Source organism: Stenella coeruleoalba (genome assembly GCF_951394435.1).
Source record: "Stenella coeruleoalba genome assembly, chromosome: 19".
Classification (NCBI taxonomy): Eukaryota; Metazoa; Chordata; class Mammalia; order Artiodactyla; family Delphinidae; genus Stenella; species Stenella coeruleoalba.
Window position 1 is genome coordinate 34,135,382 of NC_137165.1, and position 27,078 is coordinate 34,162,459.

Below are 27,078 nucleotides of genomic sequence, written 5' to 3' on the forward strand. Positions count from 1 at the left end.
ACCTTGCCAAGGTCTGGGAAGAGGCTGCAGGCAGAAAGCCAGGGTAATGGAAAGACTCACCTTGTTTGTTTTCCAAATCTTACTTTAGTTCCTTGGAGGGAAAAAAAACAACAGCAACAACAATGCACATATAGAATGTAACCATAGTTGGTGTTTACCTGTGATTTTTTTTTTAAATACATCTTCTGATGAATGAGGAGAAAAAGATGTTCATGTTTTCATGATGCCCCTATTACCTATCACATTATAAATCCTGTTCTACCCTGTCTTATGTATTGACTTTATTACTTATAACATCTTTTGTCATGTTCATTTTCATTTATTTAATAAGTATTGAATGTGTGTAGTTACCATATCGACAGGATGGATCAGACATGGTATCCTGCTATTAGGATGTTTATAGTGTAGCCAGGAGAGAATATGTATATAGAATCACTAAATCCAAGATACAGATTGAAAATTACCAAAAATGAGTACAGATAAAAATGGTGTGGGGGGCTTCCCTGGTGGCGCAGTGGTTGAGAGTCCGCCTGCCGATGCAGGGGACACGGGTTCGTGCCCCGGTCCGGGAAGATCCCACATGCCGCGGAGCGGCTGGGCCCGTGAGCCATGGCCGCTGAGCCTGTGCGTCTGGAGCCTGTGCCCTGCAACGGGAAAGGCCACAGCAGTGAGGGGCCCGCGTACTGCAAAAAAAAAAAAAAATGGTGTGGGAAGCCATAAAGGTCTCAGTTGTTTCCTGTTTTACATATTGGATTTAAATGGGGAACTGCAAAAAAAAATTTTTTTCCATTTTAAAGCTTCTTATATGTTAATTTGAATTTAATTTTCATTCCATTTTAAATATAATGTATTTGTCTTTCAGAGTTTTGTTTTAGGTAATTTTTAGCAATTTAACTGGGAAATTAAAATATATCCTTAGAAGTTACATTATCAGGATAAACTAACTGCCCAGAAGAGAAGCCTGAGGTTTTATAATCTTGTTTCATTTGACTCTCAGTGGAGGAATCAGACATCATTGATCTGGAGAAACGCTATTGGTTGCTGAAGGCTCAATCCCGAACTGGACGATTTGATTTAGAGACGTTTGGCCCATTGGTTTCACCACCAATTCGTCCATCTCTAAGTGAAGGTAGGAACATTCTATTTCTACAGTGTTCCTTGCTAAACACACATAAGACCATCTTTTATTTCTAACCAATACATCTTAACTCTAAAAGGCTATAATGTTACAAGTTTGCAAGTTTCTTGCAAATAGTGTAGTTTAGTGGGAAAAAAAACTAAATTGGGAATTATAGTCTTGAGCTTCCTATTCTACCTATGTAGCCTTGCATAAGTCAGTTTTGCTCTCTCACCTGTACATTCTCATATATATAAAACATTTTGACCGAGACAGTGGTTACAAAACAGTACTCCAGTGAGGTGCCTCAGCATCTGGTGCAGGGATTAGGGAGGTGGCCACTGAGCAGGCAAAGCTCTAGGTTTCCACACATAGCCCCACCTGTTCCCTCACCGCAAGAGCCTCCACTGTTTTTATTTTACATAAGAAAGTTCCACTGGGGAATTACCTGGCGGTCCAGTGGTTAGGACTCTGCACTTTCACTGCTGAGGGCCCGGGTTCAGTCTCTGGTTGGGGAACTAAGATCCTGCAAGCCGTGTGGCGTGGCACCAAAAAAAAAGGAAGAAGGTTCCACTGTTCTATCCCTCCCTCCCTCCCCTGCCCCAAAAAGATTAAGAAACCACTGGACTGGACCATCTCTATGCTCCCCACTTAGCCCTAAACTTTTCATTGCTATAACTTAAAAAAAAAAAAAGTTAGTAATGCAAAGGGTAGTTGTTGGTGATATCACAAAAACCATATTTGGAATCTGAATACTTGGGTTCTGCTTCTGGTTCAGACCTTTTTAAACTTTTCTAACTTTTGGCAAGTCATGTAACTACTTCTAGCTTTGATTTTCTACTTTTTAAACTGAGGGCACAGAAGTAGAGTCTTACAGACAATCTGTATTCTTCACATTCCCAGTGTATTTCAGAAATACCTGTTTGGGGAGCCAGAACAGATAGGGCTTGTACCTACTTCAAAGGTGCAGTTGTGTTTTTACCTTTCTAGAATTGGAGAGTGATAAGTCATTTTATTTGAAAACAAAATTATTCCATTTCTATTTTTTACAAAAGGTTTGAAAACCACAGGATTATATTATAAATTCCCTTTTATTTCTGAATTTTAAAATATTTATAAATATTAAGTAATACAAAGAAGACTGCAGTACAGAATTTCTTTCTTTGGTAATATAGTGTGTTATTTTTCTTTGCTTCATGAAAGAGCTTAATGGAGCTTATTAATAACAACACAGTATATCTTTGATATGCAGTTCAACTTTTCTTCTTTTTTCCTTTTTCTTCTTAGTCTTTCCAAATAAGGATAATTGTGGTCTCTGACATTTTTTTTCAGTTCTTGATTTTTTAAACTGATTTTTATTTTTTACAGCTAAAGTCATTTTGAGCTATAGGAATTGATATAAAATAGAGACAGGCAGGCAAACAAAACCAAATACTAAATAATAGTAATGTATTTTCTGCTAGAAAGTTAAGTTTTATAATTATACCAGGAAAAAGAGAAATACTTCCTAGGACAATGGGAACTACTGATAAACTTTTTTTTTTTTTAATTCAGTCAGTTTATGGGAGTCATGCCTCCTTTCATAAACATGTCCTTATTACCATTAGGAAGTTTGTTTGTTGTGATTTACATTGTCTTCCTATTTTACAGGTTTGTTTAATGCTTTTGATGAAAATCGTGACAATCACATAGATTTTAAGGAGATATCCTGTGGGTTATCAGCCTGTTGCAGAGGACCCCTGGCTGAAAGACAAAAATGTAAGTGTGTTAAACACTATCACAAAATTTGCAAACTATACAGCGAAAAAAATCAGCATTCATTCATATAAAAATCATCTGTGGATTGAGGCTTGAATTTTCATTACTCTGGCAAATAGCAGTCTCATGTTGAGCTTTTACTGAGGTCTCTGTAAGGATTCAGTCACCTATTTTCTGTGGAGTGATTTGGGATTTGTCATTAGTAACGGGGTTGATTTTTCCAGATGAATGTGCAGCTCATGATAAATGAACTACATCAGTCATGATGTATTTGAAAATGTTAAGCATTTAGAAAATATTTTCTGGTAGTCTATAGAGAATTTTGTGTCTTGCATGACTTGAAGTATAACTTACTTTCTGTCACTTGAATACATTAGTATTTTATTAGCAAAGTGAAATTTATGATCAAAACACAGTTTTATTAAATACTAAAATGGTCTTTTAAGCCTAACTAAAATGTTATAGTGTAATTTATAAGCATATTGAATTAATAAATCTTAACTATATTTGATAAAATGCAACAGTTTAGGTTCCAACATTTAATTGGAACCTAATTCTAATATATTTACAAGTGTCATTATCTCTGTGTCTTTCTAAAATACAGCTTCACAAATGTTGCCTATGTGGGGTATGCTACTTGTTATTTGATATTCTTCAGTAATGTGCTGTGATGCACTCCATTGATTTAATAGCATAATTATTATGGGAGTATATGAAATAGATAAGTATGTAATCTAAAAAATGTATATTCCTTTTTTCTTCCCTGATATGGTATACCATTATTCCAACCTGGCTTTACGATAGATTATTTGTTCCCATTAAAGTTCAAATATTAAATAAAGAGGCCAAAATCTTTGCTTTTCAATTGAGGTTTATTATTGCCTTAAAAAAATTTTAATTTCTTTTTTGCTAGTGGAAGTTAATAAACTAGAGTGATTCATTTGATGTTAATTAGCAAAGTGCTGCTATTTCTAATTCTTAGTCTGTTGTATATAAACAAAGAATTGAAGAGTTAAAATTGTTCTTTGGCAAAAAATGAGTGTGCCTTAATTACATTGGAGAGGCAAAATCTTTATACAGTTATCCCTCAGTATCTGCTGGGGATTGGTTCTGGGACCTCCTCGGATACCAAAATCCATGTATACTCAAGTCCTTGTATAAAATGGCATAGTATTTGCATATAACCTATGCACATCTTGTGTAGTTTAAATCATCTCTAGGTTACTTATAATACCTAATATAATGTAAATAGTTGTAAATACAATGTAGATGCTATGTAAATAGTTGCCAGTGTGGCAAATTCAAGTTTTGCTCTTGGGGACTTTATGGAAAATTTTTTTCTTAATTTTTATATATTTTCGATCTGTGGTTGTTTGAATCTGCAAATGTGGAACCTGTGGATACAGAGGGCCAACTGTACCACCTTGTTATTGTTGATTCTTAATGTAGATGGAACATTTTCAACATTGTGAGAATCAACTCTGAAGTGATCAGTTTTAAATAGTACAAATTAATTTAAAGGCTTGAATTACCTCCTCAAAATCTGTGAGGTATTGTACAGTAATTTGGCTCTTATTTTTCAGTTTGCAAGGAATTTAACTCTAGATTTGGGGGAAGGATAGGGTTCTCCAACCTGGCTAATGATGTAGATAGAGAGACTTAGCAAGTATGTGCAGGAAGTCCTACAAGTTCAGAGGACTTTAATGACATAGTGTGCTCCAGATAAGCAGACTTAATCCAGAATATACTTGCTTAAGAAACTAAGTAATTTTACTAAGGCAGCTTCCAGTAAAACGTATTGTACTTCAGAATACTTCATAAGAGTTTCTTTTGTTTAGTTTGCTTCAAGGTGTTTGATGTTGACCGTGATGGAGTTCTCTCCAGGGTTGAACTGAGAGACATGGTGGTTGCACTCTTAGAGGTCTGGAAGGACAACCGTACCGATGACATCCCGGTAAATTCTGGTTGTATACATCTTGTTGCATGTAAATTTCCAACAGGAAAATGGAGTGAAAAATTTTAAAAAGAGATCAAGAGAAAGGGATTTGTTATTACCTCTAGTTGCTATATTATGCTACTCAAAATATCCATAGCTGAAGGTACAAAATTGGAAAAAGAATTTGCCTTAGAAAATTTCATAAACTGAGTGTATTGTGTAAAGTAAAAATGAAACCAGAGGGAAATTGGCTTAATTTTTTAAAGCAAGTGTAACAATCTATTAATGGTAATTTAAAAAAATACTTGACCTGGGCTTCCCTGGTGGCGCAGTGGTTGGGAATCCGCCTGCCGATGCAGGGCACACGGGTTCGTGCCCTCGTCCGGGAAGATCCCACATGCCGCGGAGTGGCTGGGCCTGTGAGCCATGGCCGCTGAGCCTGCGCGTCCGGAGCCTGTGCTCCGCAACGGGAGAGGCCACAACAGTGAGAGGCCCGGGTACCGCAAAAAAAAAAAAAAAAACTTGACCAAAATGTCGTATACCTTAGTCACTGACTAATAAAGATGATATCTACTCTTTTCTAATTACTTCTTTGGGTTTCTGTTTTTAAAGGAATTACACATGGATCTATCTGACATTGTAGAAGGCATATTGAATGCACATGACACCACAAAGGTGAGTCTCGCTGGGACTAATCCTTTTCTAAAAATACCTTGTACTCTGAATTGGTTTATATAGTTTATATATATATTTAAATCTCTTCTACCTCATCCCCACCAAGTGCTTATTTGGATCTGTTGTTACAACACCTCCAAGTTGTCTCTAAAGATAGCCCATTCCATGTTTAAACAACTCCATTAAGTGTTATATACATAAAAACATTTATTATATTTTATAAGCTAGGCATTTTATAAAAATTAAGTAGACACAGCCGTTGCCATCATTTATAATCTTTATTTCTCCCATTTTAATAAGTTATGGTAGGGCTAGCCTTATACTGAGTGAAAGAATGCACAGAAAAAAAGAACACATATTGTATGATTCCATTTATATGAAGTTCGAGAACAGAGGCAAAACTTAAAAATGGTAACAGGTGTTACAACAGTGATTTCGGGGATGAGTGATTTAACTGGGGAGGACCATAAGGATATTTGGGATGATGGAAATGACCTTTTATCTCAGTCTGGGTGGTACATATGTTCTTTTACAAAATTTAAAAAGTAATATTGGTAAAGATCTCTTCTGAGTTCTTTAATGGCAGCCAGAATAAGCATGTAATCAATAGCTTATATATATTTTGCCTTCTGTATGAAAATGTAATTTTTGGTACACTTTGACACCAAGAAAATATTGCTTTACTCAACTTATAAGAGTAATGTTAAATTGTATTCTGGGGAAATGTAATGTAGATACTCATTTTTTATATTTATTAAATTCTTTTAAATCTCTAAGAATTCTGATAAAATTACCAGATATTTCTAAGAAGGTCTTAGAAAATTGTTAGGATCAAAGGGCATAATCCAAAGAGTCTGCAAAAATGCTTTCAAAATTAGTAAATGCTTCATTTTCCCTACTCAGGGCCTTTTGTGGGTTCCGTAAGTGACCTTTGAACCAGAAGATACTGTGAGTTATTTCCCAGGTCTTATTGGAGGAAGAAGATTGTTGGGGATAAATTGTCCTCATTGCCATTGACTATTTCAACAAAATTTGGTTACTTTTAAACTTATCCTAGCTGGCCTACTTCTCAGATGAACACATAGCATCTACCTTAAATTATTGGTTTTCTTTCAGACATATGACAATTAGAAGTCTAATAAACCAGATTTTATTCAAATAGTATAAAAAATGAGATCTTTTAAAATACTGTTTCACTTTCAGATGGGCCATCTTACTCTAGAAGACTATCAAATCTGGAGTGTGAAAAATGTTCTTGCCAATGAATTTTTGAATCTACTTTTCCAGGTATGTTTAAGGTAAATGACAGGTACAGAGGACAGTGGTACCAGTAGTTCTGCATCTTTTCCATATGTAATAGTTATTACAACTAGGCTACAAAACCATATATTATAAAAAGAACTACATTATCCCATACACGACCTGAAGGATGGTGAGAGAGCATGAGTGCCTACTGAAGTTTCTCAAAGTCATGAGACGATAGGAGGGTAGAATAGAGCTGATTATGTTTATCTTACAAGTAATGACAGGAGAATGTAGATACATAGAGAATAATTTGCTATTTTTCTTCATTGTTGTCTTGTTTAAAGGCCCCTCCTAACAAGTAAGGCTGTGTGAACAGAGAGATGGATCATAAGTAGGCAGGTGTAAATTTTTCACAAAATATACAATCTTCCCAGTTAGGAGATTATCTTAGATGCAAGACTGTTTCTCAGTTCTGTTTTTTTTTCTAATTCTTTAGAAGGTCCAAAAAAGATTGAAGGAGAAGGAGGAAAGAATAGCTGCTAGGAGTGAGCAGCCATATTTTAACTGTTTTCCCAGTTAAAATACTTCTCTTGCTCCAATTAAAAAAAATAACTTATGGTTTCCCATTTTTCATGGTTCTTTATAAATATTTGTTGATTTAATAGTGATATTTTAGATTCTCCTTATTATATTTTCCTTTCCTTGTAAAAGCATCCCTGTGAAAGTCAGAAAGGTTTAGTATCTTTGTATCATGATCTTCCATTGCAAATAAAGAGTAACTTGTCTGTGACACAACAATGTTAGAATACATGGAAATTGAACTCTTCCTTATAGCTAATGACTAATTAATGTATATTTAAAGCATATGCAATCTGATAAGCCTATAATATCCATATAAATCACTCAGCTGCTCCACTATCAGTTTTCAGCAGGGATTTAAGTTGATGGCTTTGTAAAATAAAAAATGTACAAAAATAATATAAATCACTACTATAAACAGAAATGACTTGCTTGGTAATACGAAAATTGATCAGCTGTTTTTTTATCTCATTTAAAATAATATTCTCAACTACTTTAAGTCATAATTAGTTATACAAACATTTTGACCACTTAAGTAAACTTTGTGTTCACTTAATATATGAGTAAGCAGACTGTTATGCTAATTAGTTTTATTTTCTATCTGTGTCTTAAAATAGAGTTAGCTGGTAAGTTCAGTGATAAAAGCTTGAATTATGCTCTTATTTTATTTGCCAAGATCCCACTCTTGCCTGAGTATTTAAGTGTAACATAAGTATCAGTAGAATTAGTAAACCATTCCTGTGGTAATACTTTATTTTCAATCCTTTTTAATAAACTCAGTGCCCAATATTTTGCAGAGGAAGCATGCTAAACATGAGCAGGATCTTCTATCTTATACATTTGTCAGAAAGTATCAAATGTTAAATAATGTGGTAAGCAGAATAACTCAGCCTACCCCCACCCCCACCAATATCCATGCCCTAATCCTTGGAACCTGTGAATATGTTATTTTACATGGCAAAGGGGATTTTGCAGTTGTATGAGTTTAAGGACTCTGAGATGGGGAGATTGACCTGTATTATTCAGATGGGTCCAGTCTAATCACATGAGTCCTTAAAAGTGGAAAATCTTTCTCAACTGTGGTCAGAGAGAAAGAAATGACGTTGGAAGAAGAGTGAGAGAGGTGCAAGTGGCTAGCTTTGAAGAAAGAGGAAGGGGCCGCGAGCAAAGGAATGTGGGTGAACTCTAGAAGCTGGAAAAGGCAAGGAAGCATATTCTTCCTTTGACCTCCGGAAAGGAATACAGACAGCCCTGTTGCTGTCTTAATTTTTAGCCTAGTGAGATCCATGCCTTACTTTTGACCTACATAACAGTAAGATAATGAATTTGTGCTGTTTTAAGCTGCAAATTTTGTGATAATTTGTTACAGCAGTAATAAAAAAAAACCGATACAGAGGGAGGTAATCCATATTTATGGATTGGAAGGCTCAATACTTTAATGATGTCAATTCCCCTTCAGTTGATTTAAAGATTTGTGCACTCACAATCAGAATCCCAAAAAGTTCATTGTTGTCATTGTGTTTTTGCAGAACTTGACAAGCTGATTCTAAATACACAGAGAAGTATGAAGGGCCAAAAATAAAAATAGCAAAGGTGATATTAAAGAACAGTGGACTTGTATTACCAGATATTAGAACTTGTTATAAAATAACAGTATTGGGCTTCCCTGGTGGCGCAGTGGTTGAGAGTCCACCTGCCGATGCAGGGGACACGGGTTCGTGCCCCGGTCCGGGAGGATCCTACATGCCGCGGCGCGGCTGGGCCCGTGAGCCATGGCCGCTGAACCTGCGCGTCCAGAGCCTGTGCTCCGCAACAGGAGAGGCCACAACAGTGAGAGGCCCGCGTACCGCAAAAAAAAAAAAAAATAACAATATTAAGACAATGTGATATCTGCATAAAGTTAGACAAACCAGTGGAACAGTATTGAGAGTTCTTAAACAGACCTACATAGGTGTGATCACTTGATTTATAACAAAGAAGACATTGCATTGCAGATGCAAAGGGGTGGTCTTTTCAGTAAGTGGTACTGAATTAATTAGTATTCATATGGTGAAAACATGCCTCATTATTCCCACCCCATTATAATACATGAAAAGTAATTTAGGTAGATTATAAATCTAATAAATTTGAACGGTAAACAATAAAATGTCTAGAAAATAATATAGGAGATATTTTAATGACTTTGAGGTGGCAAAGAGTTCTTAAACAGGACGCATGCAGCAATGAAGACCCAATGCAGCCAAAATACTTCCAGAGAGCACTAAGCATAAAGAAAAGTTTTAAGCTGGACTTCAGTAAAATTAAGAATTCTTTTTATCAAGAGATACCATTAAGAAAATGAAAAGAGGGACTTCCCTGACGGTCCAGTGGTTACGACGCCACGCTTCCAATGCAGGGGACACGGGTTCGATCTCTGGTTGGGGAACTAGGATTCCCCATGCCACGTGGTGTGGCCAAAAAAAAAAAATGAAAAGATAAGAATATATTTGCTTTATCTGTATCCAACAAAAGACTTGTATATAGGGCATACAAAGAGCAAAAATCAATGAAAAAAAGGCAGAAGCTCAATATCAAAGTGTACAAAAAACTTGAACAGGTGCTTCACAAACGAGAATATCCAAATAGCTAATAATTATGAAAGGGGGCTAACTTCTTTAGTCATAATGGAAATACATTTTAAAATCACTCTTGGAGTACCATTAGACATCCATTAGAATGGTTAGCTTTGAGGTGATATGAAGCATTGTTGAGGATAGCAAGAAACTGGAACTCTTACACATTGCCAGTAGGAATATAAATTCTTACAAGTATTTTGGAAATTGTTTGGCTGTTTTTATGTATACTCTATGACTCAGCAAATCTACCCCATGTATGTACCCTACAGAAACTTGTATATCTGAGCACCAAGAAACATAGAATAAGTTCTTATAAGCATTTTTTGTTACAGCCCCAAACAGAAAATGACCCGAGTACCTATCAACAATAAATACATAAACAGAAATGGTGGCACATGCATACATATGGTTTACTTTAAAACAATAAAAATAAATATACTGGTGCTACACACAACCACATGGATGAATCTTACATAATTTTGAGTGGAAAATACTGGACCAGAAAATTCAAAAGCAGACAAAACCAATCCATGGTGGTAGAATGTAGTAGAGTGAACACATTAAAGGGGTACAGTGGTGTCTGGGAAAGAACTCAAAGTGGAACTTTGGGAGAGGTAGCAATGTTCTGTTTCTTGACTGGATGAAGGTTACATAGGTGTGTTTACTTTGTGAAAAGTCAATAAACTGTACACTTAAGATTTGTTCACTTTTAACACTTTGCTGTACATGTGAAACTAACACAATATTGTAAATCAGCTATACTTCAATTAAAAAATCTTTTTAAAATATTGTTCACTTTTAAGCATGTATATTATATTTCCTTTTCATTAAGTTTGCTTACAAAAACCCAGATACCTGTGCTTCCCTCGTGGCGCAGTGGTTAAGAATCCACCTGCCAATGCAGGAGACACGGGTTTGAGTCCTCATCCAGGAAGATCCCACATGCCGCGGAGCCACTAAGCCCGTGCACCACAACTACTGAGCCTGTGCTCTAGAGCCCATGAGCGACAACTACTGAGCCCATGTGCCACAACTACTGAAACCTGCACGCCCTAGAGCCCGTGCTCTGCAACAAGAGAAGCCACCACAATGAGAAGCCTGCGCACCGAAACCAAGAGTAGCCCGCGCTCACCACAACTAGAGAAAGCCCGCGCGCAGCAACGAAGACACAACGCAGCCAAAAATAAATTTAAAAAAAAAACAAAACCCAAAGCCCAAGTATGCATCAGTAGGAGAATGGATAAAATGGTATTGTCAAACAGTGGACTGTTACTCAGCAATAAAAAAGAATGAACTACTGATACATGCCTGAATCTTGTAAACCTAATTTGTGTACTGTTAATTGTACCTCAAAATGTAAACAAAACTATAAACAGGCATGCTGATGTATTTACAGGGAGCTGTACTAATAGCTATAATTTACTTTGAAATGCATGTAAAAATTAAGATGATGAATTGAGGGATGAATAGATTAAGTATAATAAAAATGTTAATGTTAGACTTAGGTGATGGGAATGAGGTGTTCAGTGTAAAATTCTTTCAACTTTTCTGTATTTTTGAAAATTTTCATGTTAAATGTTGGGGGAAAAATCATATCTTTTGTGATGATATTTAGAGAAGGCAAATAAGTTGAGAAAATGAGCCTTAAAAAGCATATTTAGGGCTTCCCTGGTGACGCAGTGGTTGAGAGTCCGCCTGCCGTTGCAGGGGACACGGATTCGTGCCCTGGTCTGGGAAGATCCCACATTCCGCGGAACGGCTGGGCCCATGAGCCATGGCTGCTGAGCCTGCGCGTCCAGAGCCTGTGCTCCGCAATGGGAGAGGCCACAACAGTGAGAGGCCCGCGTACCACAAAAAAAAAAAAAAAAAAAGCATATTTAGCACTAGTGGCAATAATGTTTTTCTTAGAGTTGTTCAAATTGAAATGCCACCATTATCCTTCATTTTCTGTGTCCTTTTCATCTCCCCTTCACCTCTCTGCCCAGGTGCCATGGTATACTCTTCAGATTTCAGGAAAGGAAGTAATATTCTCTATGTGAGATAATTAAGATATATAGTGTTAATGAAATATTCTGAAAAGTAGTTTCTTCCTTTCTTTCTCCTTTTCTTCCTTTCTTCCTTTCTCTGTCTCTGTCTCTGTCTCTCTCTCTCTCTCTGTCTCTTTTTTATCACGCAGAGATTTGGAAATTGCCTTCCATTGCAATGGTTTGTTTAAAAAGAAACAACAGAACAGAAAATTTAAGTTTAAAGTTCAGATTTGCTTAAGTGGATCATTGATAATTCATCAATTGAAAGCTATTGCTGATTTAGATTCCCATCTAGAATATGGATCTCATACAGAGAATGTGAAATAGTCTATAGTCCAGTCATTGGCACCAAAGAAGTTTAATTTACCACTTTTATCTCTAGGTATGTCACATAGTTCTGGGGTTAAGACCAGCTACTCCAGAAGAGGAAGGACAAATTATTAGGTAAGTTTGTAGTTTCAATCTGTACATTTTTCATTATATAGTTGAAATTTCTGACACCTGAAATATATTGTTACTGAGTAACAGCATGTCCCATTTTAACGTTATCATTGCAATAGCACTTTGTTTCTCCAAAACAGTTACATAATGAAATTTTTTGTTAAACTAACTTCCTAACCAAGGGATTGGGTTAAGATATTTAAAGTGTACAATGTGGTGACTTGATATATTGTATACATTATGAAAGGATTCCACCCATTGAGTTAATTAACACACCATCATCATCAGCTCACATATTTATTTACCTTTTGGGGGTGGGGGTGAGAACATTTAAGTTCTGCTGTCTTAGCAGGTTTCATTTATATAATAGATTGTTATCAACTATATCACATTGGATTTGAAGACCTTATATATCTTATAATGGAAATTTGTACCTTTTTACCGACCTCTGTTTCTCCCAGCCCCTGGCAGCCACTTTCCTCTTCAGTTTCTGAATTTGACTTTTTTTTTTTTTATATCATGCAGTATTTGTCTTTCTCTGTCTGGCTTATTTCACCTAGCTTAATGCCCTCCAGCTTCATCCATGTTTTTGTAAATGACATGATTTCCTTCTCTTTTAAGGCTGAATAAAATTCCATTTTATATATATAAAAACACCACATTTTCTTTATCCATTCATCCGTTTTGGGACACTTAAGATTGTTTCCATACCTTGGCTAGTGTGAATAATACTGCAATGAACTTGGGAATAGAGCTGTCTCCTCAAGATAATGATTTCGTTTCCTTTGGATATATACCCGGGAGTGGGATTGCTGGATCATATGGTAGTTCCATTTTTAATTTCCTGAGAAACCTCCACACTGTTTTCCGTGATGGCTGTATCAGTTTACATTCCCACCAACAATGTACAAGGGTTTCTTTTCTCTACATCCTTGCCAGCATTTGTTATCTCTTATCTTTTTATAATAGCCATCCTAAAAGATGTGAGATGATATCTCATTGTGGTTTTGATTTGTATTTCCCTCATTTTTAGTGATGTTGAGCACCTTTTCATGTAGCCATTGGCCATTAGTATGTTTTCTTTAGAAAAATGTCTATTCAGGTCCGTTGCCCATTTTTTTTTTCTTTGCCCATTTTTTTAATTGGATTGTTTTGGTTTTTTGCTAGTGAATTATATGAGTTCTTTGTATATTTTGGATATTAACCCCTTATCAAATATGTGGTTTGCAAATATTTGCTCCCATTTTATAGGCTGCCTTTTCATTTTGTTGATGGTTGCACTATTGACACTCTATCACATATGCACATACGTATATACCTCTGATGGAATTTGTAAATTTTTTACAAAAATGAGAGTATTCTGAAATATAGTTTTACTTTCTGCTTACATTTCCACTGCAGATAATATAAAATGACACTTGTATTTATCAATAAAATCCTCTTATAATTTAAATGATTGTCTAATAGGTCCTATTCATCCCCTAATTTTATCTCTATTTTTCTTTAACATAAGTATATTGGAACAATTTAGTAATAAAGTCTATAAGCCTTTGATTAGGGATTTACTTAGGCAGAATTATTGAAGTCATATACCTGGGTTAATGAGCCTGTATATTTTTATAGTTATAATTCAATTTTTAATACCTTAAGTATCTTTCATTGCTTTAGGATTACTATTATACTACATGTTTATATAGAAAGTTTTAGAAATATGACTGAATCTCTACTAAACTTTGCTTTTAGAATAAAGTCTCAACATATAGTTTGTCACTTGACTTTTTCCTAAAGTAGTGTGTATAACTACTTTTTTAGTAGTTTCTTTTGGCTTTGGACTAATGGATAAAAGAGAGTTTACTGAAACAGTTGTTGGGAACACCAGAGAACAAGATTACATAGTCACATTTAAATAGGCAGTGCCAATTGAGATTTAGGTTAGTTGAAGTAGTAAATATATTTTGTTTTTAAAATGGATTTTTAAAAATAGTTCTTAAAGAAGGTTAGGCAAAATCCATTTTTTTAAAATGTTGTTTTCATAAAAACTGTAGTCTTGTGTAGTCTTTTTAATTTTCATACTCAGAAGACTTCTTCTTATTTACAGTTTACAGATGTTGACAGTGTTGCTTGATTTTCTCTAATGTTTAACTCTCGTAAAATAAAAATTAAAAATACATTGAAGTGTACAAATGAGATAGTGTAAGGAAATACTAAAAGGCTTTTATGTAGCTGCAGTAGCTTTTTTTTCTGACAGCACTGCAATATAATTTCATATTATACTAGTATCTTCTTAAGTCATTATGACTTAGCATAGATATTAAGAATGCTGTGTAAACTGTATATATATTTCTTGGCTTAATTATTTTGCAAATGTTCATAGCAACCCTATTTAAAAATATAATGTTGAGATAATCTTATATTTTTATAAAACGTTGTCCTTTGCAAAATACTTCCACTTGGGTTATTTCATCTAGTCCTCAGAATAACCGCATGAAATTAATTTCATCATCCCATTTTGTAAAAGAGAAAACTGAGATTCACAAAAGTTGAGGAACTTACCTAAAATTACATGGAGGTGGCAGAATCAAGTCTAGGACTTTTTTCATTAAAAACACTACTGCTTTCTGTATTTTTCAATAAATCTGAATTTTAAATCCTAGGTTCCAAATTTTTTATTTCATTTGGATTTCTGAGTTTTGTTTTATTTTGCCTCCATTTTTCACGTCAAAAATTCATTTTACTGTGATGGTTTTTGATGGATGAGTCAGGGAATCACACCTCTAGTTGCTAGACGGGATGCTACCTGATTCATGAATCATTGAATAAACTGAACTAGATCTTCAAAAAAAAATTTTTTTTTAATAAAAAGTAAAGGATGAGGAACTTCCTTGGTGGTCCAGTGGGTAGGACTCCACACTCCCAATGCAAGAGGCCCGGATTCAATCCCTGATTGGGGAAATAGATCCTGCACGCATGCCACAACTAAAGAGTTCGCATGCCACAACTAAGAGCCGCATGCCGCAGCTACGGAGTCTGCCTGCTACAACTAAAGATCCCACGTGCTGCAACTAAGACCCAGCACAGCTAAAATAAATAATAAATAAATAAATATTTTAAAATAAATAAAGGATGAGTCAGGTTGTTACATAGGCAATGAAGTGAAAGAAATATTTGTCTCAAAAAAAAAAAAGAAAGAAAGAAATATTTGTCGCTAACTTAAAGAATCAGTACTTTTTTTAAAGATCAGTATCATGGACTTCCCTGGTGGTGCAGTGGTTAAGAATCCGCTTGCCAATGCAGGGGACACAGGTTCAATCCCTGGTCTGGGAAGATCCCACATGCTGCAGAGCAGCTAAGCCCGTGTGCCACAACTACTGAGCCTGTGCTCTAGAACCCATGTGCCACAACTACTGAGCCTACGTGCTTAGAGCCCCTGCTCTGCAACAAGAGAAGCCACCGTAATGAGAAGCCTCCGTACCGCACTGCAACAAAGAGCAGCCCCCGCTCACTGCAACCAGAGAAAGCCCACACGCAGCAATGAAGACCCAAAACAGTAAAAAAAAATTAATTAATTAATTAATTTAAAAATCAGTATCATGATTTCTGCAATGGCTGAGTGAAGATCTCAGCAAATTCTCTCCCCGAAAAGCAACTGGGCAAAATTGTCAGCCAACCATTTCAGGACTCTGAAAACTGAACAGAGTTATTCAACAAATTGAGAAGCATTTATTCAAGAAAAACTACTAAACCTTGGTAAGAATAATGGGATTCTGTAGTATTTCTACCTGAGACTGTTCCCATGCCCTCCCATCCAACAGATCTGCATGATAGTTTTACCAGGGCAGGCCAGAGAGGGCTGACTTGATTTGCAGTAGAGCAGGGCTGAGTGCCTGGCCAAGAGAATTGTAAAAAAAAAAATGGGGGTGGGGGGTGGAATTAGAAGTTTGGGATTAACATATACACACTACTGTATATAAAATAGATAAACAACAAGGGCCTGCTGTATAGGGAACTATATTTGATATCTTGTAATAATCTATGATGGAAAAGAATCTGAAAGGTATATATATATATATATATATCTCTGAATCACTTTGCTGTACATCTAAAACTAACACAACATTGTAAATTGACTATACTTCAATTAAAAAATGAAAGCAAAAAAAGAAAATAAGAATATAAACAATCTTATAAAAATATTGTAAAAAACAGTAGAGATTACATGGTGGCAAACAATCAGGGAACATCGCTAGCTTGGGGTTGAGGTACTGGTTAAGGGAAGCAGCAGACGGACAGCCCAGTCAAAATTTTAACAAAGACATCCAGAGAACAAGATAACCATAGTGAGTAAACTTCCCCATATTCTAAATGATTTGGAAGGCTGCTAGTATATACAAGACTACATGCAAGCTCAGAAGACACCAAAGCGAGCCTTAGATGTCTATTCATTCCTGGTTTAATGGGAATCCTTGCACATGCAGAAAGTAAAAACCTTCCCTTGCACAGAGAAGGTTTGTAACCTTTCTGAACTTTGCATGTGTTTCTCAAATGGTGAACACAGATCCATCAGAGAAAAGGTGCAAGTGGCTCCAGGTGTTTAAGCACAGCCTCTCACCAGTCATTGGCTGGCAAGTAAGTTATGCTCTTCCCAAGAAATCCAGGCTGAAAAATAAATACAAGAAATAATAATAAAACTGGGACTTCCCTGGTGGTCCAGTGGTTAAGTCTGCCTTCCAATGCAGGGGACGTGGGTTTGATCCCTGGTCGGGGAACTAAGATCCCACATGCCGTGGGGCAACTAAGCCCGCGTGCCACAACTACTGAGCACACGGGCCACAATTAGAGAGCCCAGGCACCACAACTAGAGAGTCCATGCGTTCTGGAGCCCATGCGCCACAGCTAGAGAGAAGCCCACATGCCTAAACGAAGATCCTGCATGCCACAACTAATACCCAATGCAGCCAAAAATAAAATAAATAAATAAATATTTAAAAATAATAATAAAACTGAGCAGCCTTATACTTGCAGAAGAGACAGACTCTACAGAATTAGTTCTGGAAGTCACAAGGAAGAACACACGGGGGGGCGGTCAGAATCCAGAGTTGCTGAAATATATTATCAAATATGTCTGATTTTCGATAACAAAAAATTACAAGACATTCAACAAAATAGGAAAATATGACCCGTATACGGAGGGAAAACTAGTTGATAGAAACTGTCTCTGAGGTGGCCACTGATGTTAGACTTAGTACGCAGACTTCAAAGCAGTATTTGAATGTAAGTGTTTTCAAAGAACTAAAGTAAGCTTTGTTTAAAGAATTAAAGTATCATGACAATGACTGCTTAAATACAAAATATCAGTAAAGAGACAGAAATTTTAAAAGAGAAGCCAATAGAAATTCCGGAGTTGAAAAGTACAGTAAGTGAAACAAAAATTCACAGCAGATTTGAACCGACAGAGAAATAACCAGCAAAATATAATATAAACCAATAAATTTTTCGAATATGAAGAACAGAAACAAAAGAATAAATAAAAGTGAACAGCACTTCAGAGACATATGGAATGCCAGAAATAAGTATACCAACATAAACGTAATGGAAGTTCCAGAAGGAAAGGAGGGAGAGAGAAAAGAGCAGAGAAAAATATTTGACAAATTAGTGGCTGAACCTTCCAAAATGTGTTGAAAATCAGTAATTCAAGAATTCCAGTGAACTGCAAGTAAGTGAAACATAAAGAGATTCATATCTAGACACATGGTCAAACTGTTCAAAGCTATAGGCAAAGAGAAGATCTTCAAAGCAGGAAGAGAAAAATGACTTCTTTTGTAGACAGCAACCCCAAGTCAACAGCTGACGTTCTTAAAAGATGGAGGTCAGTAGCCAGTGGGATGGCATTTAAAATGCTGAAAGGGGGCTTCCCTGGTGGCGCAGTGGTTGAGAGTCCGCCTGCCAATGCAGGGGACACGGGTTCGCGCCCCGGTCCAGGAAGATCCCACATGCCGTGGAGCGGCTAGGCCCGTAAGCCATGGCCGCTGAGCCTGCGCACCCGGAGCCTGTGCTCTGCAACGGGAGAGGCCACAACAGTGAGAGGCCTGCGTACCACAAAAAATAAAAATAATAAAAAATAAATAAAAATAAAATAAAATGCTGAAAGGGGAAAAACTGTCAATCCAGAATTCTTTATCCAGCAGAACTATCTTTCAGAAATGAAGGTAAATATAAATACTGAATTTGTTGCTAGTAAACATGTCCTAAGATAAATGCTAAAGAAACTTCTTCAGGCTGAAAGGAAATGACACCAGACACTTGGTAATTTGACTCCACACAAAGAAATATAGAGCACCAGTAAACATAATTACATAGTTAATAAAAGACAGTATAAATATATATTTTCTGTTTCTTTTTACTAATTTAAAATTAATGAGATAGTGATTTAAAAATTGTTTTTGTAACAGAAAATGTGTGACAATAATAATACAAAAAGAGTAGGAGGCAGAGCTATATTTGAGTAAGGTTTCTATATTTCACTGCAATAATTTAGAGTTAATCTGAAGTAGAATATGTTAAGATCCATATTGTAACTCTAGAGCAGCAACTAAGAAAATAATCCCAAAATATGGTTTCTTAAAAAAAATTAAAGTGATATACTAGAAAATATCTATTTAATGCAAAAAAGGAAGTAAAGGAGGAATAGAGGAACAAATAAAAATACTTGAGGGCTTCCCTGGTGGCGCAGTGGTTGAGAGTCTGCCTGCCGATGCAGGGAACACGGGTTCGTGCCCCGGTCCGGGAAGATCCCACATGCTGCGGAGCGGCTGGGCCCGTGAGCCATGGCCGCTGAGCCTGTGCGTCCGGAGCCTGTGCTCCGCAACGGGAGAGGCCACAACAGTGAGAGGCCCACGTACCGCAAAAAAAAAAAAAAAAAAATTGAAATAAATAGAAAACAAATAACTAAATAGTAGGCATAAATCCAAACCAATAATTACCTTAAATAATAATGAATTAAACGCTCTAATCAAAAGCTAAAGATAGACTGAATCTTTTTAAATCCAACTACAGACAGTCCCTGAGTTATGATTTTTTTACTTTATCATGGTTCAAAAGCAATAACATGTTTAGTAGAAACCATATTTTGAATTTTGATCTTTTTCTGAGCTACTGATATGTGGTACAATACTCTCTTGTAATGCTGGGCAACAGCAGTGAGCTGCAGCTTCCAGTCCGCCACTTAATCACAAGGGTAAGCAACCAGTACACTTACAACCATTCTATACTAATGCAACCATTGTGTTTTTCACTTCCAGTATAATATTCAATAAATTGCATGAGATATTCAATACTGAATTATAAAATGGGTTTTGTGTTAGATGATTTTGCTCAACTGTAAGCTAATATAAGTGTTCTGAGCACGTTTAAGGTAGCCGAAACTAATCAATCTATGATGTTCAGCAGATTATGTGTATTAAATACATTTTCAACTCAAGATATTTTCAACTTACGATGAGTTTATCGTGCCATAACCCCATCATAAATTGTGGATGATTTGTACTTGAGATTTAAAGACACAAATAGATTGAAAATAAAAGGATGAAAAAGATGCAACCATGCAGATAGTAATCATAAGAGAGCTGGAGTGGCTATACTGATATTACAATTAAAATGGCTTTTATGCAAAAAAATGTTACTACAGACAGACATTTTATAATGATAAAAGTTTCAATTCATCAGGAAGATATAACAATTGTAAATATATATGCACCCAGTAACAGAACAGTCTACCCAGCAAACAGCAGAATACATATTCAAGTGCACATGGAATACAGTCTAGGACAGACTGTATTCTAGGCCATGGGTTTTCATACTCTGGCCCTTTGGCTAACTTGGGAATGCTACCTGATTTTTATACAGCCTGCAAGCTAAAAATGTTACTTTACATTTTTAAATGTTTGAAAACCATCAAATGGGGATTAATAATTTGGGACACTTTACAATTAAATGAAACTCTAATCTCAGGGTACACAAACAAAGTTTTATTGGAACACAACTATGCACATTCAAAGAAACCTTTGGGGAATGGAAATTTGTTAACCTGATAAAGATTTCTGGAAAAACCTACAACTGATATATCTAATGGTTGGAACACTGAAGACTTCCCATAAGATCAGGACAAAGGCAAGGATGCTTGCTCTCACCACATCTATCACCTTTGTATTAGAGGTTCTAGCCAGTGAAATCAGGTAAGATTAAATAAATAAATTTTTTAAAGTCATCCAGATTATAAAGGAAGAAGTAAAACCGTTTCTATTTGCAGACATAGATTCTAACTCTTAAAGAATTCACGGAAAATCTATTAGAATTAATAATTAGTTCAACAAGGTTGTAGGATACAAAACCAATATAAAAAATCAATTGAATTGCTATTTACTAACACTGAATAATTTGAAAGTAAAGTTAAAATTAAGACTCTAGTTCCTTTCTCAATAGAATCAAAATAAATAAAATCCTAGGAAACAAATTTAACAAAAGAAGTGTGAGACTTGTGCACTGAAAACTAACTACAAAGCCAGGCTGAGGGAAATTAAAATCTTTGTAAATGAAGAGACTTTCCGTGTTCATGTGTTTGAAAACTCAGTACTGTCAAGATAATTCTTCCAAACTGATTTATAGATTCAACACAATACCAATCAAAATCCTAGCTTTTTTGTAGAAACTGACAAGATATTCCTAATTTTCATATAGAAACACAAAGAAATCAGATTAGCCTAAACAACTTGGAGAACTTCCTGAACTTCCTGAATTCAAACTTACTATAAGGCTGCATTAATCAAGGTAGTGTGGTACTGGCACATGGACAGACACACAGGTCAATCAAGCTGAACTGACAGTTTAGAAATAAACCTTTATATATTTGGTCAATTAATTTCCTACAAATTTGCCAACAAAATGTAATGGAGAAAGGGTTGTCTTTTCAACAGATTGTGTGGGAATAGTTGGATATCCACCTTGAAAAGATTTAGATCCTTACCTATACCATGCAAAAACAATGTAGTCCAAATGGATCCCATAGACCTAAACATAAAAACTAAAACTATAACACTTCTGGAGAAAAACAATAGAAAGTCTTTGTGATTGGTATTGCCAAGGATTTCTTAGATATAACACCAAAAGCACAATCCATAAATGAATTTGTTTTGATAAATTGGACATAGTCAAAATTAAAAACTTTCAAGTTTCAAGAGACACCATTAACACAGAGACTGGGAGAAAATATTTGCATATCATTTATTCAGTAAAGGACTTGTTTCCAGGTTATATAAGTGAGTGTTACAACATTTTTAAATCCAAGTAAAATATGCAAAAGGCTTGAATAGGCATTTCACTAAATATATATGAATGAATGGCTAGTACACCCATGCATTTTCAGGGAAGGCAAATTAAAAGCACAATGATAGCAGTGACTCAGTGAAACTGGTATAGTTCCAAGAGCCTGTCTCTCCATAGAAACAGTGAAAAATAAAGGAAAAACGGTCAAAACAAACTTTGTTAGAACTCTCAAAAAGAGTTGAAGGTTTATAGCAACTAAGCAAATGCTGGATTTTAAAAAAAGGCCACTGAAAAAGCAATAGGAAAACTCTGGCAATTATATTTGCCCTTATCTGGTTCATTGTCAGTCTTGAAGATGGCAACCCATGTTCCTGGTTTAGGCACCTGTGCTTGGTTTCACATGGAACAGAGCACACCATGTTCACAAAGATTTGTGTGTGTTTGTTCTAACCTGTCTGGGTTTATTTGAAGAACTGACACAAGGAGTTCATCTCTGGTATGCCTAACTGAGAACTTAACCAGGCTGGAAAAGCAGTGGGCATTCCTCAAAAATATTGTAAAGCAAATGAACAAACCGTAACCACCTGGGGCAAAAGATTATAGTTGAGCTGTACAACAGAGTGCCAAAAGTCTAGGAGGAGAAGCTGGAGAGAGTTTCCTTGGAAAATTAGAGCATTTGAAAGCACACTTATGTATACTAGCAAATTTAGAAAGCCTTGCACATACTTGTGGCAAGATGCATGCTCAGAATAGACCTGAGAATACCCCTATGTTTTCACCTCTGGCTAATCTCTAGACTGAGGGCATGTATAAAATGAAGGCTAAGGCAGCTGTAAAGAGCCTGGATAAGCATTGAAGAATTCCCCAGCACAGAGCTATTCTGTAAAGACAGGAGTGGTTTTTGTTTCCTCCTCATCTTCTTCCTCTCCTCACCCTGCCCTCCTCCATCCCCTCCTCCCTATTCTTCCTCTCCTCCTCCCTCTTTTTTTTCCCCCTACTATTCCTTTTCTCTCCCTCTCCCCTCGCTCCTGCCATTCAAGGAAATCTCTATCAAAACACTAGCTGAACACAAGTGAAGTGAAGAGAGACTTCAGAGACAACATATAACAGACTTTACAAAAAATAGTTTAGGAATGTCACTGAACAAACACTATAGCAAGCAACAAAAACCAGCGGGGGCGGGGGGAGGATCAGATTTCCAGAGTTGCCACATTATAATATTCAAAAGGTCTAGTTTTCAACAAAAATTATGAACCATGCAGCAAAACAAGAAAGTCCATTGCACATTCATAAAAGAAATTAACAGAAACTGTCTCTAAGGGAGCACAGACATTGGACTTTGTAGACAAAGATTTTAATCAACTATCTTAAATATGTTCAGAAAGCTGCTGGAAACCATGAACAAAGAGGTTAAAATAACGAGGAGAATGATGTATGGACAAACAGATAATATCAGTAAAGAGAAAGTATAAAAAGGAACCAAGCACAAATTCTGGAGCTGAAAAGTACAATAAGCAAAATGAAAAATTCAGTAGAGAGGTTCACCACCAGATTTGAGTAGATAGAAGAAAGAATCAGCAAATTTAAAGGTAGTTCAATTGAACTATCCCAGACTGAGGGGTAGAAAGGAAAAAGAATGAAGGAAGATGAACAGAGCCTAGGAGACCTGTGAAATAGCAGCAAGCATTCACGTGATGGGAATCCCAGAAGGAGAGGAGAGGAAGTGACAGAATACTTGAAGAAAAAACTTACCAAATTTGATAAAAGACAAGAACCTAAACATTCAAAAAGCTCATTGAACTGCAGGGTTAAACTCTAAGAGATCCACATGAAGACACATTATCATCAAGTTGTCAGAAGCCAGGGACAGAATTTTGAAAGCAGCAAGAGAGAAGCTACTTATCACATACAATGGATCCTCAATAAGATTTAAAGTGCTGAAAGAAAAAACAAGAATTCTATATCCTGCAAAAATATTTCTCCAAGAATGATTTCGATTTTGAAATTAATTCTTATACATGACCCCCAAAGCATAAGCAACCAAAGAAAAAAAATGGATAAATTTGGCTTCATCAAAATTAAAAAACTGTTCATCAAAGGGCATTGTCAAGAAAGTGAAAAGAAAGCCTACAGAATGAGACATAATATTTGTAAATCATAGATCTGACAAGGGTCAAGTAAGTAGAATATTTAAAGAACTCCTACAGCTCACCAACCAAAAGATAACTCAATTTTAAAATGGGCAAGGGACTTGAATACACATTTCTTCAGAGTTGATATACAAGTGGTTATCCAGCAGTTGAAAAGATGCTCAAAAACATTAGTCATTAAGGAAATTTTGCAGTTCAAAACCACATGAAATTCCACTTTGCACCTACTAGGGTATTTTTAATTTTTAAAATGGAAAATAAATTTTTTGATGATGTGGAGAATTTGGGATCCTCACTGCATCACTGGTAGAATTGTAAAATGGTGTAGCTGCTTTAGAAGATAAGTTGGTACTTCTTCAATGTGGAATTACCACATAATCGAGCAATTCCACTTCTAGGTATATACCTAAAACAATTGAAAATAGACACTCAAATACTTGTAGCCAAATGTTTATATCAGCACTATTCACAATAGCCATAAGGTGGAAACAGCCCAAATATCAACCAGTAGATGAATGAATAAACAAAATGTATATCTATGCCATGAAATATTAGCCATAAAAAGGAATGATGTACTCATACATGCTACATCATGGATGAACCTCACAAATGAAGAAGCCAGACACAATAGGTCACATATTATATGATTCCATTTATATCCGTGGTCCCCAACCTTTTCGGCACCAGGGGCTGGTTTCGTGGAAGACAATTTTTGCACAGACTCGGGGGGTGGGGTGGGGGGAGAGTGCTTCAGGCAGTAATGTGAGTGATGGTTCAGACGGTAATGCGAGCGATGGGGAGCGGCAGATGAAGCATTGCTCGCTTACCCGCCACTCACCTCCTGCTGTGTGGCCGGTTCCTAACAGGCCATGGACCAATACTGGTCCACGGCCTGGGGGTTGGGGCCCCCTGATTTATATGAAATATATGAAATATCCAGAATAGGTAATCTATTGGTACAGAAAGCAGATTGGTGATTGTCAAGGGCTGGGGGAAGAGGGTAATAGAAAATAACTGCTTAGTTGGGATGTATGAAAATGTTTTGGAGAAGTTCACATAGCATAAAATTAACAATTGTAGCACTGTTGGTGGGAATGTAAATTGATACAGCCACTATGGAGAACCGTATGGAGGTTCCTTAAAAAACTAAAAATAGAACTACCATATGACCAAGCAATCCCACTACTGGGCATATACCTTAAGAAAACCATAATTCAAAAAGAGTCATGGGGCTTCCCTGGTGGCGCAGTGGTTGAGAGTCTGCCTGCCGATGCAAGGGACACGGGTTCGTGCCCCAGTCCGGGAAGATCCCACATGCCGCGGAGCGGCTGGGCCCGTGAGCCATGGCCGCTGAGCCTGCCCGTCCAGAGCCTGTGCTCTGCAACAGGAGAGGCCACAACAGTGAGAGGCCCGCGTACCGCAAAAAAAAAAAAAAAAAGTCATGTACCACAATGTTCATTGCAGCACTATTTACAATAGCCAGGACATGGAAGCAACCTAAGTGTCCATTGACAGATGAATGGATAAAGAAGATGTGGCACACGTATACAATGGAATATTACTCAGCCATAAAAAGAAATTAAATTGAGTGATTTGTAATGAGGTGGATGGACCTAGAGACTGTCATACAGAGTGAAGTGAGTCAGAAAGAGAAAAACAAATACCGTATGCTAACACATATATATGGATCTAAACCAAAAAAAATGGTTCTGAGGAACCTAGGGGCAGGACAGGAATAAAGACGCAAATGTAGAGAATGGACTTGAGGACATGGGGAGAGGGAAGGGTAAGCTGTGATGAAGTGAGAGAGTGGCATGGACATATGTACACTACCAAATGTAAAATAGATAGCTAGTGGGAAGCAGCCAAATGTCACAGGGAGATCAGCTCGGTGCTTTGTGTCCACCTAGAGGGGTGGGATAGGGAGGGTAGGAGGGAGACGCAAGAGGGAGGAGAAATGGGGATAAATGTATATGTATAGCTGATTCACTTTGTTACACAGTAGAAACTAACACACAATTGTAAAGCAATTATACTCCAATAAAGATGTTTAAAAAAAACACGATTGTTAAGTATACAATTCAGTGGCATTTAGTACATTTAAAATGTGCAACAAACAACCATCTTATGTTATATGAATTTCTCCTCAATAAGAATAGTGTCTTAAAAATCACAGTGTGGGGACTTCCCTGGTGGTCCAGTGGTAAAGAATCAGCCTTACAATGCAGAGGACGTGAGTTTGATCCCTGGTCAGGGAACGAAGATCCCACATGCCATGGGGCAACTAAGCCCACATGCCGCAACTACAGAGCCCACTCACCACAACTACAGAGCCCATGCACCTTAGAGCCTGCATGCCACAACTAGAGAAGAGAAAACCCACAGGCCACAACTAGAGAGAAGCCCGAGCACTGCAACAAAGATCCCACGTGCTATAACTAAGACCTGATGCAGCCAAAAATAAATAAAGGAAACCATAAACAAGACGAAAAGACAACCCTCAGAATGGGAGAAAATATTTGCAAATGAAGCAATAAACAAAGGATTAATCTCCAAAATATACAAACAGCTCATGGAGCTCAATATCCAAAAAACAAACAACCCTATTAAAAAATGGGCAGAAGACCTAAATAGACATTTTACCAAAGAAGACATACAGATGAAGAGGCACACGAAAAGATTCTCAACATCACTAATTATTAGAGAAATGCAAATCAAAACTACAGTGAGGTATCACTTCACACTGGTCAGAATGGCCATCATCAAAACAATAAATGCTGGAGAGGGTGTGGAAAAAAGGGAACCCTTTTGCACTGTTGGTGGGAATGTAAATTGATTCAGCCACTATGGAGAACAGTATGGAGGTCCCTTAAAAAACTAAAAATAGAGCTACCATATGACCCAGCAATCCCACTACTGGGCATATATCCTGAGAAAGCCATAATTCAAAAGGACACATGTACCACAATGTTCATTGTAGCACTGTTTACAACAGCCAGGACATGGAAACAACCAATGACAGATGAATGGATAAAGAAGATGTGGTACATATATGCAATGGAATAGTACTCAGCCAGAAAAAGGGATGAAATTGGGTCATTTGTAGAGATGTGGCTGGACCTATAGGCTGTCATACAGAGTGAAGTAAGCTAGAAAGAGAAAAACAAATGTCATATATTCATGTATATATGTGGAATCTAGAAAAATGGTAGATGAA

General features: G+C 36.6%; 1 protein-coding gene across 2 annotated transcripts in view; it reads left to right on the plus strand.

Moving 5' to 3' along the window:
- The window catches only part of USP32 (ubiquitin specific peptidase 32), a 197,871-nt gene that overhangs the window by 121,918 nt on the left and 48,875 nt on the right, over positions 1–27,078 (plus strand). For both annotated transcript variants that reach the window (XM_079905174.1, XM_079905175.1), the window contains exons 6-11: positions 998–1,129; positions 2,768–2,875; positions 4,714–4,829; positions 5,424–5,486; positions 6,690–6,773; positions 12,335–12,396. In XM_079905174.1, the coding sequence (XP_079761300.1) occupies positions 998–1,129; positions 2,768–2,875; positions 4,714–4,829; positions 5,424–5,486; positions 6,690–6,773; positions 12,335–12,396 (565 nt within the window). The remainder of the gene's footprint in view (positions 1–997; positions 1,130–2,767; positions 2,876–4,713; positions 4,830–5,423; positions 5,487–6,689; positions 6,774–12,334; positions 12,397–27,078) is intronic.